General features: G+C 42.9%; 1 protein-coding gene across 4 annotated transcripts in view; it reads right to left on the minus strand.

The window, feature by feature from the left end:
* Window positions 1-16,697, minus strand: part of COL17A1 (collagen, type XVII, alpha 1) — a 95,452-nt gene extending 78,755 nt beyond the window's left edge. For all 4 annotated transcript variants that reach the window (XM_015420124.1, XM_015420127.1, XM_015420126.1 and 1 more), the window contains exons 1-4: window positions 16,561-16,697; window positions 7,502-7,564; window positions 7,067-7,111; window positions 4,015-4,113 (exon numbers count right to left, since the gene is read on the minus strand). In XM_015420124.1, the coding sequence (XP_015275610.1) occupies window positions 4,015-4,113; window positions 7,067-7,111; window positions 7,502-7,553 (196 nt within the window). In that variant the 5' untranslated portion in view covers window positions 7,554-7,564; window positions 16,561-16,697. The remainder of the gene's footprint in view (window positions 1-4,014; window positions 4,114-7,066; window positions 7,112-7,501; window positions 7,565-16,560) is intronic.
* Window positions 16,698-16,972: the final 275 nt, after the last annotated feature.

Raw genomic sequence — 16,972 nt, forward strand, 5'->3', positions numbered from 1 at the left:
ATAGAACAAAACAGTCTAGGTTTCAGCATTCTGGTGTCAGAAGGTACTGATTCCAAATCAACAGAGAAATGCACAAATCTGGAATGCTTGCTTACTGGCATCAACATTACATTTAAAACACTGGTCTCATGTATAAACCAAACTAAGGCTGCAACTTACTTCCAAGTGTACTCAGGGGATCTTACTTTTTAGAATGCATGCATATGATCAGGCCATAGGTTGATTAACTCAGGATGCTACTAAGATAGGCCTTTAAGGAATAGGAAGGTGACCATCTGGGTTATAGCAACTGATACAGCTGAAAGGTTTTAGATAACTGTCCCGGAATCTGTCCTGTGTGGGCCAGATCATAAGGAATGAATGTTTAAAAACAGTGCATGTGTGCACTTTCATGCAGTCATGTGCATGCACACACATATTCCTTTATTTAAGTATAGTTGGTCCCAGAGTATTGTTGGAAAGCATAAGACCCAGCAAGCCTGCTGAAACTAAGCTGGCATGTGCTATGTTCAGCACCTGGACAGGAGACCTTTTGCTGTTTCTGAATTCCATGACAGAAGAATTCCATGACAGACAGGTTGGATAGAAATGGGATATAAGTCCTTGGGTTCTGATCTCTGTGGCTGAGTCTATCCTACATGATAAGAGGTATAGCAATGTTTCTTAATGATAGTTGAATATCCTCTCAGTGGTCCTCTATCGAAGCAGCCATCAGGGACCAGAAGAGGTAATCCCAGCTCTCAGCCAAATGGAGCGGACAGGTGTGTGTAAGACAAACTAAAGGTCATTTTTGAAGATGATGGAAAATCAGAGACAGAAGCAGACAAATTCTGCTTTTAGTTGGTTGAATATCAAGGGGTGCAAGATCTTTCTCTCTGAGGAGAAAGATCTTGGGGTAGTAGATCTGATGTGCAGCCCTGTAGGAGTGCCTCTGTGCCTCCGCCTGTGTTGTACCTGTATATTTGTAAATAAAAGAAATTCTTTAAAAAGCACCCTAAGTCTCCAGTGCTCTCTTTCCCCAAAAAGGACCCAACCCAGGCAAGGGCTATCCCTGGAACGTCCTACCACTCAGACAAGCAGAAATATAAATAAATGTCCTGAAAGTTGACACCTACTGCCTTCTGTTGATTGGCTGCTTGTAACTTTGCCACACCTCAGAATATGAGGGCCGTTCCTTCAGCAAATGCAACGGAAGCAGTATCCATGTTGCTAATTGCAGCACAGTTTAGATTACTGTACCAGAAACCACCACATATGGCACAAAATGGCCACACATATTAATGTGACGTGTTTAATGTGGGGTATGACTAATGGTCCAGGGAAAGACAACTTCTCTACATCTAGCTCTGCAGGCCTGCATGAGTTCAGGAAGAGGAGAGTGTGTGGCACATGGATCAATAACAAATATTTACTTCTTACATAGCATTTCCCAGCATTCAGAGCATTTCTGTCAGGGCCCAACTACACTGCTGGGAGATCAGATATCCTGAACAGGTTTTGTTGAGAAATAGCACGTGTAGAGTCCTCCATTTTGGATCAAAGCCATACTGTAGATTAATTTTTTCTCTTTGTGCCATGACCCAATATCAAACAGCTCTCCAGAGCCACTATTTTCCCCAATATAGGAAACCTTGAAACTCTGAATGTTGCAAATTGCTCTTGTGAATGAGGCATTTGAAGTTGGGAAAATAATAAAAGAAGGGTTGAAAACATCTCCTCTCATATGAATCCCACAGCTTCCCAAGGCCACTAATTTGCCAATGAAAAGTGCTTGAGATATGCATTCATGGATCTCTCTCTCATCTTTTAACTGCCAGTCATTCTTACAATAGCCCTATAAGGTAGTCAATATTACTAGCTTCATAATGCAGTGAAGGAATGACTGAGAGATAATTGTTTGCCTACATGCTTTTAGTGAGTTCAAGGTCAAGGCAAAAGTTTAGCAGAAGTCTTCTTAGTTAACAGCTCAGTCTCCAAACATTGGTCTTATAGTGGCACAGGGATTCAGATGAAGATTCAACATAAGGACTTCAAGCCCTTTAATTTATCATATGTTTTCGAGCTGTCTGGAGGACTGGTGGATAGACAAATCCAGACTGAATACATGCCTTTTATATTTGCTGGAACATTATGTTTGCTTTGCTGTTCCAGCACAAACCATATAAGGACGAGTATATATACATTTGATTCCTCTGTGCTATTTTTGTGCTGAAATCAAGATACAACACTGAGAACTGATTAACCATGGACACATTATCATACAGTCTTGTAGTGATTTTTCCTATAATTATGGATAGTATTAACTCCCACCTTAAGAAATCAGCCTTAAACTTTGGCAATGGGGTTTCATTACTATTTGCGATCTGTATTTTCTTGTAAATATTATGGTAAGAGACTTTATGTCTTCTGCTCATTTTCCACTTATAAAACTCTCTATGATTCATTCTTCTTTCTACTCATTCCCATTTATGTTTTCACTCATGTTCTCACTTGCTGAAGGAGGCGGCAGTAGTCCTGCTCTTAAAAAGACCAACTTTAGATCCTACAGATCTGGCCAATTACCACCCAGTTTTGAATCTTTCATTTCTGGGTAAGGCAATTGAGAGAGCGGCAGCAGAATGGCTCCAGCAATTCCTGTATGACACATCAGTGTTGGATCCATTCCAATCTGGCTTCTGCCCCAGCCACAGGATGGAGACGGTGTTGGTCACCCTCACAGATGATCTCTGCAGGCAGCTGGACTGTGGTGCGAAGGGGCTGCTGATCTTACAGCGGCGTTCAACATGGTTAACTATAATGTACTGATTCAGCACCTCACTGACATTGTAGTTCGTGGGATAGCCTTGCAATGGCTCACCTCATTCCTCCATGGTTGGGGACAGAGGGTGGTGCTGGGTGGGGAAATGACAGTGGTATGCAGGGTTCCTCAGGGGGCACCCCTCTCTCTGAAGTTGTTTAACATCTATGTGCCCCCTTGCCCAGCTGGCGTGGCGTTTCGGATTGGGATGCTATCAGTACGCTGATGGCACCCAGTTATTTCTGTTGATGGGTGGCTGGGCGGATGCTGTTCCTGTAAATTTAGCTGAGGGTTTGGAGTCTGTGGTGAGATGGTTAAAGCACGGTTGGCTGAATCTGAATCCAGGTAAGACAGAGGTTCTGTGGCTGGATGGGGATTCAGGGCTATTTTTGAGCAGGAATGCACAGGAACAGAGTTCCAGCTGGCTCCCAAGTTGGCCATGCCCAACAGGAACTCATTAGCATAATAGGCCACATCCAACAGCAGAAACTCATTAGGATTGGCTACATTAGGGGTGTGTGGCCTAACATGCAAAGGGTTTCCTGTTACAAAAAAGCCCTGGGTTTTGACAACAAACAAGGTAAACAGAATAAGAAGCAAAAGGTGGGTGTGGCTGGATGGCCACACTTCTGGTAACATGGGGGTGTAGCCTAATATGTTAATATGCTGTGCTGTCAGGGGTGTGACCTAATATGCTAATGAGTCCCTGCTGTTGGGTATGTCCTATTATGCTAATGAGTTCCTGCTGGGCTTTTTCTACAAAAAAGCCCTGTGGGCCATGATTGGGCTGCCAACTCCTGTCTCTTGATGGAGTGCCCCTTTCACCGGCACTGACCGTCAAGAGCCTAGGTGTGACTCTGGATGCCACCTTGTCAATGGAGGCCAAGGTTACCAAGGTTGCCATGCTGGCCTTTCTCCAACTGTGCCAGGTTCAGCAACTGGCTCCCTTCCTGTCCCCTCTGACCTAGCCAGGTCTCCAGCTCCCCCCTCACCTGCCCTCCCCCGGTAGGCCATGGGAACTTGCAATTTTTTTGTCAAAATTCTTCACCATCTTGGAATAGCCTGTTTTATTGATTGATTCTGTACTGTATTTTATAATTGTTTTTAACTTATATATTGTCTCACTCTGTTGTAAGCTGCCCTGAGCCCTCTTCACAGGGAAGGGTGGCCTAAAAATCCAAATAATAAATAAATAAAATAGCTTAAGGACCACTTACTGGATGTGACGTAACTGCTGCCATGGGTATATGTCCTCTTTTCCACTCCACTTCCTCCACTGTAGGCTGTTGTTTTGAGCCCACTGCTACCACCTCCTTCTGTCAGATAAAAGCACAATGAGACACTTTGCATAAGGAAAGGCTGAAGAAACATTTCACTGGAGAGCACAAAGGTCTTTAATGTCGCCCTATAACTTATCCAGGACTCATCCATGTGCAATTTTTGGAAGATGTTTCAAAAGAAGAAGAAGAGGAGAAGAGATTGGATTTATACCCCGCCCTTCACTACCCAAGGGAGTCTCAGAGCAGCTTACAAACTCCTTTCCCTTCCCCTCCCCACAACAGACACCCTGTGAGGTGGGTGGGGCTGAGAGAACTCTGACACAAACTGCTCTTTTTCAAGGACAGCTGTGCCAGAGCTTGTGACTGACCCAAGGTCACATCAGCAGGTGCAAGTGGAGGAGTGGGGAATCAAACCCAGTTCTCCCAGATTAGAGTTCGCACACTTAACCACTACACTAAACTGGCAATACCACAGTATTGTTATGACTGACTCTTGTCAGGGATACGATTGCTACTTGGTCAGTTTTTAAAAGGCCAGAAGATTCTCTGCTATTTGTTTTTGTTTTCAGCGATTTTAATTTATTTCCATTCAAGTGACAAACAGATGGAGCTTGGGGAATGGAGAGTGATTACAGACCTATTAAAAAGAGCATTGAGTAACAGTGCAAACGATTGCTCTGGTAAGAGAATTACATCATTAGTATACATTAACACCCCCAACAATGGAAATAGCCATTGTCACTCCAAAGCAACTATTACTAGCTAGCAGTGGAAATTATTGGTACAGTTCTCACGTGCCGCCACCTCAAAACCTGTGCTTCTACTGCCACCATGCTAATGCTTTGACATTTGAAGTTTGGGGTTATTATATAGAGAGAAGGATTCTAAGAACTTGGTCTCAATTGTGTTTGCAGCCAAACATATTGTTCTTGACTGCCACAATGCAAGTTGAGCCAAGCCCTTGGCACCACACAATTTGAGCAGCTGCCAAGCAGATTTATAGATGCCCTGCCATTACTAACTTTGGAAGTTGATTCTCAGCTGATCTCAGCTGAATTTCCCTCCATCCTGGGAAATTTTGCTGCATCCATGCTGGGATACGCTGGAGTACATGGGACAGCCTTGAAGTGGGTTGTCTTGTTCCTCCATGGTTGGGGATCGAGAGTGGCATTGGGAGAGAGGGTGTCCTCTCAATACCCCATGGAATGTGGGGTTCCTCAAGGAGCTATACTCTTCCTGATGTTATTTAACATCTATATGTGCCCTCTTGCCCAGCTGGTGTGAAGTTTTGGGCAAGGTTGCCATCAGTACATTGATGGCACCCAGCTGTATCTGTTGATGGCTGGCTGGCTGGCCAGTGCCCCAGGAAACCTGGCTGAGGGTTTGGAGGTTGTGGTGAGGTGGGTAAAACAGAGTCAGCTGACAGTGAATCCAGCAAAGATGGACCACTGTAATCCATGCAATGGCCACCTCTAGGCTTGATTACTGTAACTTCTTGTATAGAAACAATCTAGTGCGCATCATAATTCTAGCGGTGTTCTAGATAGCAGGGCCGTGTCATCTGCATATAGCAGTATTGGTAGGTGACGTGAAGCAAGCTTTGGTTCTTGTATGTGGGGCTGCCCTTGAGGCTGATCCAGAAGTTACAACTGGTCCAGAATGCAGTGGCCCAGGTCCTCACAGGTACAGCGTTAACTGCACACATTCAACATGTGCTCTGCCAGCTGCACTGGTTCCAGATTGTGTACCAGGTCAGGTTCAAGGTTTTGGATCAGGTTCAAGGTTTTGGGTCCAGGGGTGTCAAACTCATTTGTTACAATCCCTTAAATGTCCTTATTGGATTAGTGAGCCCTGCGAATTATATCTCACTCTGAGGTATGACATCCTCATGTAGGGTGCAAACAAGATAAAGCAATCTTTTATCTGTGGTGGAACATTCAAGTTTTTGCCATAATCAGTGTGTCATAGTGAAGATATTAATTTTATAAAGGACACCGACGAACACAATTAAAGGGTTTTTTAACTTAAAATACAAACATGCTTAAAACAGTAACAATATTTCCATATTTTATTTAACAGTCTTTGATAACTGACACCTCCCAAACCTTCCCCCCCACCCTTAAAAGATGCCTACCTAAAATGGAAGGGTAGGCGAACAGTGGGATTTGGCAATGCATTTATTTATTTATTTATTTGACTTATATCCCACCCTCCCGACATAGCAGGCTCAGGGCGGGTTACATCATATTTGATAAAAATACAACATACAAAACTTACCGCAATTAAAACACCAATAAAATACAATAATATCCTTCACCCAGTGCAGTTGTCATTAAAATTAAGGCCTCGCAGATGCCATCTCTGGTGTGCAGTTCTGACCTTCTTGATCAGTCCCAAAAAGGGGGACTGTTTATGGTCATCATAGAAATTTTGAAAAAAGGTTGTCCAGCCATCCTCTGGTATATGGGTGTCTAGGGGTGAGGGCATTTTGGGTCCCCGAGAACTAGTTCATTTCCAAAATAGAGCAGAGTTATTTTGCTTTACTGCCATTATAAGATCGTCCCATAGTTTCTGTGGATATTCTCTCTTTTTGTTTTGGATAATACATTTATATAGTTTTTTTCTGTTTCAGTACAACTACTTGAGCTTCAGATTTTCTTGCTAGATTATTATTCTAAATGGAATAAGGAGGTCAGTTTTTTAAACCAACTCATTCCATATATTAATTTGAACTGTGTCAAGTTCTGTGAGCCAAGCGAAGCATACACTCAGTGGAGCTAAACTTTGATCCACAATTATCTTTATTGATAATTGGGTAGCATTTGAAAAGAGCATTTAAAAGCAATAATATGATATTTCCCCCTTGGATCTATGACCCTGGGAGACATAAATGCACAAGGGGCTTGTCAAAAGGAGGCACAGATAGACAAAAATAAGGTGGATGCTTGAAACACGCACACTTGCTAAATTCTGATCACCTGCCACTTACTTGGGGGAAGAGATGTCAGTCTGGTGGTAACAGTTTCTGTGATAACTGTAAAGAGAATGAAATGAAGTTCCATCATGATAAGCACATGAAGTATAGTACACTAGATAATTCTCCTGCATTGGACCTATTGAACAGGTACTGTGAAACAGATTTTGAGGTGGAGACTTTAGCATAAGTTAATTCCCCTCTCCAGTTTATCACATTTAGGTAATAAACTGGTTTTATTAAAAGTTCACTATGTGATAATATCAGATGTTATTACATGATGAAAAACACTGGGAAACAAGCACATTTTAGGATATTGTAATGTCATAGAAGACTATTAAAGTGCATGAGCATTAAGAGGGAAAGTGACTGTGTGCTACCTTTTACCTTTATGTGGTCTGAGTGAACTAGTTTAAAGACCCAGGCATTTCTAGAAAGTACTTCACTTACGTCTCTCTGTGACTTCTGTTCCATCCCGTTTGTTTTTCTTTACAGCATCCATATCATTGCTACCTGAAGATGAAGACAAGGGTTAGCACACTCCTGGCCTCCTGATTGGTGTTGTACAGTAGTGGCTAATGTCAACCAAAAACAAGGAGCTACAGATTGTACACATTCAGTGAATCCTCACTTCATAGGATTTTATGAGAACCCATGAACTGTATAAAGATTGTAGACTGTATTAACAATTAAAAACACTTATCAGAATTTTAAAAAAACCGAACAGAAACTGGTTCCTCTCACTCAGCACTCAGTATATTTTCAGAGGCATCATTTCTTTAGGTCCTTCCCTTGTCCTTAAAAATGCTCAGAGATACTCTGCCCAGGAGCCAAAAATTTTGAAATCAAAAGATGGCAGCCCTTCTAATGATGTTTCTAAACTGGGGTCCAACTAAGGTTAGATGTCACAATTTCACAAAGTTTAAGAAACAGCATGATGCAACAGTGTCATCTAGTGGTAAATATTTAGCCAGACCACCTTTTCTTCTGATTTACTCTTCCAAAACATTTATATAACAGAAAACTAAAACAGTTCCGATGTTCATATAAATTGTTTCTATTAAACCCAAGCAAATTTTCCCATTTATTTATAGGATTATTTATCAGATTTATACCCTGCCCTTCTACTTAAAAAGCACGTAGGTAAGCTTACAATAAACAAGAAAATCAAGAACATTTAAGTAACACCACACAAAAATAAAAACAATTAAAAAGAAATGACAGGGCTCAATCCACTTTTGCTGAAAAATTCTTAAAAGCGGCAAGAATAGAAGTCTGGCCATGTAACAGGCAAGAATACACCAAAAAGCCTTTGGGGGGGGGGGCAGGGTAGGATTTGGAGAGGGGAGGGACATCAACAGAATGTAATGCGACAGAGTCCCTTCTCCAAAGCTGCCATTTCCTCCAGGGTAACTGATTCCTGGTCTTTAGCAACCCTGCCAAAAACTCAACAACACTGCTAATCACAAAACCAACCATGTTCTTGTTTGGATCTAATGACAGTAAAAATAGGAAGTGTGTATTGTTTTCCCAGTAAATAATGACTGGTTTGGGTCAGAGGGGGGAAAAAACTACACAGAGGAGGCCGATGCTGTACAAAGGTGTAATTCAAGGCCCAGCTTCATATTATACAGTCGTGGCATGATGCTCAGATCTGCTCAGCTCCGACGTGCAAAATTTGGAGCAGGACCATAGCATGCGTAAGGCTCCCCGGCATTCCATTTGCTGAACCTGAAACAGCCTTGGGGGATGCATTTGCCCCACTGGGGGAACCCTACGTGTAGCCCGTCAGACCTCTAGCTGCACACTGTGGTTGTGACTAGGGTTGCCAACCTCCAGGTGGCACCTAGAGATCTCCTGCTATTACAATTGATCTCCAGAGAATCCAGATCAGTTCTCCTGAAGAAAATGGCTGCTTGGAGGGTGGGCTCTATGGCATTAAACCCTGCTGAGGTCACTCCCCAAACCCCCGCCCTCCTGAGACTCCACCCCAAATCTCCAGGTATTTCCCAACCCTGAACTGGCACCCCTGGACTTGAATCAGGCCCTGCGCACCTGGGATTTCCGGTTTCCAACCTCCAGCTGGGACCTAGAAAACTCACAGAATTACAGCTCATCTCCAGACTACAGAGATCAGTTCCCCCGGAGAAAATGGCTGCTTAGAGGGAAGCCTCTGCAGCATTAGACCCTGCTGAGGTCCATCACCTCCCCAAACCCCACGCTCCCCAGGAACTGCCCCAAACTCTCTGGAGCACATGTGTGATAATAAGCCCTTGTGGCGGTCCAGGACAGGGGTGTCAAACATAAGGCCTGGGGGCTGGAACTGGCCCATCCAGGGCTCTTATGCGGCCCGCGAACAACTGGCGCAAGGAAGGGAGTGCTGGGGGAAGTGGGGGGAACCACTCCATTGTGGCTTCAGCATGGCAGAACAACCTCATCTGCAGCATAAGAACATAAGAGAAGCCAATGCTGGATCAGGCCAAAGGCCCACACAGTGTCCATAAATACCAGGTGCCATCAGGAGGTAGGGTTGCCAAATGGGGCCGGGGGGCGGGGAATCCCCTGCTTTGACGGCCGATTTTTGACGCGACAAAAATCGGGCCTGGGGGAAAACCCACCCCCGCGTGCGCGTCACCCGGATGTGATGTCACATCCGGGTGACGCACCCGCGCACACCCCGGACGCCAGCCGGGAGCCCCCCGCTCCCGGCCGAAAACAATTTGGCAACCCTATCAGGAGGTCAACCAGTGGGGCCAGGACACTAGAAGCCCTCCCACTGCTGCCCTGCCCAAGCACCAAGAATACAGATGCAGTCAAGCATCGTGGGGGGCATCTGCCCAGCGCTGCACTGCTGCCTCTCCAACCCACCTATGTGGGTTTTCCTCTGCACCCCCCTCCCACCCCAGGGAGCCTTGCAGTGAGGAGACACCAACTCGGAGCTTACCAGCTGCTGTCCTTTATACAGTTTCTATCTCTGGTACCTGGCATTACATTTTATGGCACACATGGCCCGGCCTGACAAAGTGACATTTATGTCAGATCCGGCCCTCATATACCTCAGGTATAATAAATAGCTAGGCTCACAGTAGTGTGATTAACAATGGGTCCTACTAGAAATGGGTACAAAGAAGATAAGGGGACAAGCTCAGTCCTTTGAGACGGAATAGAGAATATAGACAGTTAAGTGTACCTATCCAGGCAGTAACAGCAATGGCAGTTGTTGGTGCCTGCTTTTGGACTTAGTGTTGCTCTGCAATTAATTTTACTCCCTGTAGTACCACTAGTGCAAACTGGTTAAAGAAAGCTGTTAATGCAAGAAATACTAGCTACAAATTAGATGTTAACAAACCAAAGTAGTAAAATCAGACGAGGCTTGATCCTGAACTTATAAACTTCACTGATTTCAGTTGGGAGGGATTAATCTTTGTCTTTAAATCTCTGAATAACAAACACGGGGCTTAGAATTGTTTAACTTTGGTTGGGCTGTCCCCGTGATTTTTAACAAAGTCAGATGTAAAATCCTGAAAATGCTCTCACAGAACAGTTCAAAGAATGAAGAAAGCAGGGCTTAAAAGTGTTTAACTTAGGTTGGATTGTGCCCATGATTTTAAATATTAAATAGAGACATAAAAACCAGTTTTGAACATTCTCTCTTAAACAGTTATAGGAATGAAGAATCTCATTAGGCTCAAGATACAGTTGGATAAACTGAGGAACAGTGTCATGATTTCTTCTCTGAGGTTCAGGAGCATGGATTGGGGTGGGGGTGAAATGCCCTCACCCATATTGTCTTGATGTACACATCATTGGGAACTTTGAGAAACATGTAAAGTTAGGTTATTAGTTGGTGGCCCAATACAGTTGGGTCTGGAATGATTTTATAGGTATGTTTTGCTCATGTTCAGGGACTGATTGACAGCCATATGTAAAATTGAGGAGGAATTTCCCCTCAGGTCACATTGGCTAAAAGATGCCCCAAACAGCTGCTTCATCCATGTGATTGTGGCAAAATCAGACCTCTCACTATGTTTCATATCTGGTGGTATGCATACATTTTCCTAGGTGATGATTGTGAAGTGATATGCAGGGTAAATCCACCCAAGATGCTTGTCTAAAACCACATAAGGCTCTTTCCAGCTCACAGCTATGCTCTCTTCGTCAGGATAAGTGATGCCTGAAGCTTTGGAAAACCCACAGCTTCTTCACCTATGACTCACAAGTAGAGTCATAATAGGAGTTCACGCAGAACAAGCACTGACATTGACACAGGATGCTTGAAAGATGCAGCCAGAGGGGCAGAACAATAAAACCCTGGAGCCAAACCCTACCCAGTCTTTGGGAAGATTTTGGCTCTGGATTGGCATCCTAGCCTTGCTATTTTAGCTTCTGTCTTGTCTTGCTTAAGCTTATTATATAAACCTTTTTATTTGGTTGATGTGGACTTTCACGGTTTCAGACAGTTACCTGGCCATACATGCTATGATGAGCTGGGAAATTCTATCTCTCTCCTCCCCACCAAGCCCTACACTGCCAGATGTTTTGAAGGGCTAAATTCAGGTGCTAATTTTTTAAAAAATTACAGTGGTATTCTAAGCAGAGTTATACCCTTTTAAGCACATGGATATGGATTTAGAAGGGTGTAACTCTGCTAAAGATTGCATGATTAATGGAGGACAGGAATCGAATCTGCCTCACAATAATGTTCTGTGGCCCAGAAACCTTACACCATAACTACAAGTATGTGTCTGCCTATGGTTAGTGAGGTAAATATATTACACACGCACAGAGTTACTCTCTTCGAAATTATTACTTGGCATGCTCCTCTAATTCAAAATGGATTCTGTGAAGTGCTCAGTCTACTTGGACTACAAGCACTTACTATGGATTACCTGAGTCTATGATCTGAAGATTTCTGCAAAGCTTTGGGATCATTAACAATTGGCCAACCTAAGCAAAACAGAAACTTCCTAAGTTCCTCAGTTTTCCTTTAGAACATTTTGACCTGCTGTTACTACCCCCACAAAACCCAACTTCTGCATCTTTCCAACATCACTAACTTTACTTTAAAATCACCCTCACAATCAAGTTACTATGGCTGCATAGCCAGTCCTTTGAGCCCTGTGAGACATCCCTTCATATATCTGGTACCTAAGCAAGAATTTGTTGCCATTAGAGAGGCAGTTCTTTGACAGGTTGTTTATGTTTCAGTCATCTGGGGTACTGAAAATTATCACAGCTGACATAGGGGTTCTGACAGGGCTAAAGTGCTAAGAAAATTTTACATGAGGACTCTTAAGACATTTCATGGGACATGGGTCACAAGACATGGGACACAAAGAGCCATATTTAAACCCTTCAGTTACACATGAATGCTGTTAATGTAGGAGAGAATCCAGAAACCAAAATCAACTGCCAATCCAGTCAATGTTGGCTTTTCAATTGCATACAGCCAATTTAAATCAAAGTATCATGTGTGAAAATTACTGATTTCCAAGCTTTATCGACAGCAGGGTTTTATTTTGGGATGATCAGGGTTCAGGGTTTTCAGAGCCAATTTCTAGATCCGGAACAAACAAAATAAACATACCCACAAAACAGTGTGCAGAATGCCATTCTGTTACCACCGAGTAACTATGGCCAGCTTCCACAGTTTTAGGTTAGACAATGAGCAAGTATTTTAGGTCAGAGGACATAACACCCAGGCGAGCTTGACATCCAACACCTGTCTTTGTAGAAACTGTTCTTTAAATTAAACAAAGTAAGCTTTGCAAGAGGTTAGCTGCAAGTCATACATGCTGTGAGCAGGCCTAGTCTGAATGCTTTTTTTCTCCATATCCAGCAAGTAGTATAGGTTAATGCATGCATAAACATGTCGTGGTCCTCTTTGCCCCTTAACAAGGTCAAAAATTGTGCCTGGGGTGGCAAAGTTCTGATGCAGATGGTAACAGTGGGTGTCTCATCTGTAACTGGAATGACTTTTATTCATTCTAGGTGTCCCTATTTTTAGCTAGAATAGGATACAACACTATTATTTTAAGAAAGCAATGGTCTCTCCCCCCCCAATGAATGAATAAGTAAAAATAGAATATTCAGCTCAATGAGCCATCACGGAGCCTATGTCTATGAGAATCAAGGGAAATGTTATTTTCTTTGCATAAAAGTAGTAATTCATAAGTAGGTGATATAGAATAAGTTTCAAGTGTTTTGTATGCAAATACATAGTCATGGGTGCCAGTTTTAGTACTAGAATCGTTCACAAGCACTTTTCAGCAAGAGCCAGTTCTAGTGACAAAGCAACCAGGGCAAAGGGAGGCACAGGCAGACCGTCCTCTCTCATGAGGATTGGGCATCACAGCACATGCTACATAAGCCATGGAAGACAATAGGCTCAAGGGTGAGGCTATTATACTGTGCTGGCTTTGATCCCTTGGACCAGAGATAATTTCCTGCTAGTTTGTAGCGAAGGGTTATACACACAACTTAGCTCCCTCCAGCTGAAGGGTGAAGACCTCTTGCTACTTCTTTGACTGGCAGAAAAAAGCAATATTCTCAAAGAGCAGCTTGAAATCCCCAAGGACCGGATCGAAAGACTTGAGGTGTTTGCTCAAGAAATGCTAAGAATGGGACTTTAATTTCTTGCCTCTGTGAACAGCATGAATGAGCCACATTTTCAAATGTTTCTCTGCCACTTCTACGTTGCATTAACAACATCCACAGCTAAAAAATTAGAGTCCAGCTGTGCACTGTCAAGGTACTGGACTTTCATATGTTGTACTAAGTACACAGAAGCTTCTCTGGTGCTTTTTTCTGTTCTCTGTGTATGCTGTCAAAGTGTGAGAAGGAATTCAGAAGAATAAATGGACAGTTCAGAAAACATTCATTTCATCTACTGCAGCTTTACCTTTGCATCCTGGGCAGCAAGCTAGTGTGGTGTAGCAGTTAGATTGTTGGACTAAGATCTGAGACACCCAGCTTCCAATCCCCACCCTGCCATGGAGGTTTGCTGGGTGACCTTGGGCCAGTCACATACTCTCAGCCTAACCTAACTCACAGGGTTGTTGTGAGGATAAAATGGAGGATATAAGTGGGGTATAACTGAAGCAAACAAATAAATAAACAAGGGTTATAAGTATAGTGAGGTGTTTAAACTGGGTAACAAGTAACTTGAGGAAGTTCTTCATTTTAAAAAAGTGTTCATTATGAGTCGATAAAAATCATCAATTTTAAAATAACTGTTCTTATTCAGTAGATAGATTCAAGGTTGGCAAGAGGGTAATCAACTATTCTGTTGGTTAGGAGCAAATAGTTCATTCTCCATTTTTCCCTCTCATTTAAAAAAAGACAACTCCATCTTCTTTCATCAAGTAGGCTAGCTGCTGCACCTCTTGCTTAAAGGCTTATTTGACCCAAGCCCTGCACTGAGAAACTATTAACCATATTTAAAAGAATAACTCCAAATAGATGATAGCTTCTCCAGTAGAGAAGTATGTTTTGTAATCAAACTAATGTGTAGTATGGAACAGAGAGCAAGTTGGACTAATGTCTGTAGTGTCTCTATAAGGAAGGTTAAATAGGATCAATAAGACATGCCCAAGAGACCTTAGGCACTGAGAGATGCTCTCCAGTGGAAAGAGCGATGACCATAACAAAAAAAAGTGCCTTCCTGTCCCAAAATTCTATCTGTGCTACAACACTATACTTGCTAGAAACAGCTGCTGGCCCGATGTCCAGGCTTTGCCATTTCACTCTGCTTCCAGTGGACTGCCACAGAAGCAGCACAGCTACATGGTCCATGCAGCTGCTTCTGATGTTCATCATGGGCTGCCATGAGGAAAATGTACCTGGCTTTCTCTGAGACACTTACAATGTTTTGCATTCACCTAGGATTGCCAAAACCACCACTTGGACAAGCCTTTGGAGTACAGCATAAACCCCCAAGTGATATGGAGTACAGTTTTCTATAGCATTTGAGTTCCTGAACTCTAACATTCACACACACCCTATATTGACAGAATCTCCAGAGAGTTGGGAGGAATATGAATGCGTCTGTACTTAAAGCTAGCCTGATCTCATCAGATCATGGGAGCTAAACAGAGTTGGCCCTGCTTAATGCATGGACGGGAGACCACCAAGCAAGTCTAGGGTTGCTATGCAAATGTAGGCAATGGCAAATCATGTTTGTCTTTTGACTGGAAAACCCTACGGGGTCACCATAAGTTGGCTGCAACTTAACAGCACTTTCCACCACCATTCTGAAAGAAGAATCCTCAGCATCCAATTCTCCTAACCCATTATCTCATGTTGCTCATGCTAAAACATGCCATAAGTAAGGAGCAAGAGCATGCCAGATGTGTTATGCCAGAGATGTCCGTAGGGCAAAGAATATGTTCTATACCACATAACATCTAGCCAATTCAGATAACTTATCTGTACCACATAATATCTTTCATAGACTAATTCAACACAGTGTAAAATTTTTCGATCCTTTGCCCTGATATATTCTGGGATATTATTTCAAAATTTTACTTCTAGAACAGTCAGAGAAATCTTCTTTCAAAAGTATTCTTGCATATTATCTAGCAGTGTTTATTAAAATATTTCACTGTTATTTTCACCATTTCACAGGTGGGAATAAGTGAGAACACACCTAAGGTCATGACCAAAGTTTGTTGCAGAGGCCAGTAGGCATTTGATTTATGAAATAACCTTACACTGAGAATGAATAATGACTTTCAAGTCATCCTTGTGGTGTGTACATTAAGCTAATTTTTGAATGATCATGGCCCAATGTTAGCTTCTCAGCAGTATACGGGGGGTGGGGGGGTGGGGAGAGCGATTCCTGGTAAATTACTGCCTGATGACTGAAACATCTATCCCCGCCACCTATTCTGTCTTAAAAAGCCATACTTAGTTCCTTTGCTGGAAAGGAGTTGCAAACATTTGCAGGAATACCATCACCGGCATCGACTGTCCACAGAGCCCACCCACTGTAATTCCATTTTTGGAATGATGGTCCAGTGTCCACTTTCCCCAGCCCTTACACAATTCATTCTGACCTGCAATGCAATTGGCACTGTTTAATCCAGGATTCTATCACAGGAGTTTCTATCCATGGCACTAACCATCGTCATTTGGGGGTCTTTCTAATGCTGCATTCTTATGCACACATCCTAAATCCAATTAAATTTAGTGGAGATTACCTCCAAGAAAATAACCAGAAGATACGACTGCATGCATCCAGAGGGGAAATGTTTATCTGTCTTTGTTGTATTTTTCAGAGAATTGGGATAAATGCCACTTTCCCCTCAATGCCCATTATATTCTGCTCTGCAAAATCAAACTGGCCCAGTATTATTTTTTCTAAACCAAGCCCTGTTTTTAGCTGAATGAGATTTTGTTCCAGGACCCAAAATCAGCACCCGTAATTTGTCTGGGGCTATCAATTATTTGCACATCTGATACTGGGTGCTAGTTTTCTTCCTGCATTCCCCTTATTCTGCATTACATACCTGAAGAGCTTCCGTTGGTATTTCTTCTTTTCGTTTGCCTTCCCCCTCAAACTCTAGCTCTTGTTCCAAAACCCTTTGTGCAGCACCCCTTCGATAGTATGTTGTTCCTATGTGATCCCCAGAGAACGCTGGGTTTGTCTTCTATTTAATCTGTTTTATCTCCGCCTCCCTGAACACACATGTTCTCTTTCCCAAAACTTTTCATCCAAACAAGTCCAGACAAAGGTGTGTCATGGTTTCCTGCCTTACTCCACCCTATCAATTATCTGACACAGCAAGAAAAAAAAAATCTGCCTCCAGGAATCAAATTTAACTGCTGAGAACAAAGCATCAGCCCGCTAGCTCAGAGAGATTAACTATACAGAGGCATGCCATCACAGAGGAACAGAGATCCAAGGGGGCAGTGAGGGCG

This window comes from Gekko japonicus, unplaced genomic scaffold (assembly GCF_001447785.1).
Source record: "Gekko japonicus isolate JY-2015 unplaced genomic scaffold, Gekko_japonicus_V1.1 scaffold29, whole genome shotgun sequence".
Taxonomy (NCBI): domain Eukaryota; kingdom Metazoa; phylum Chordata; class Lepidosauria; order Squamata; family Gekkonidae; genus Gekko; species Gekko japonicus.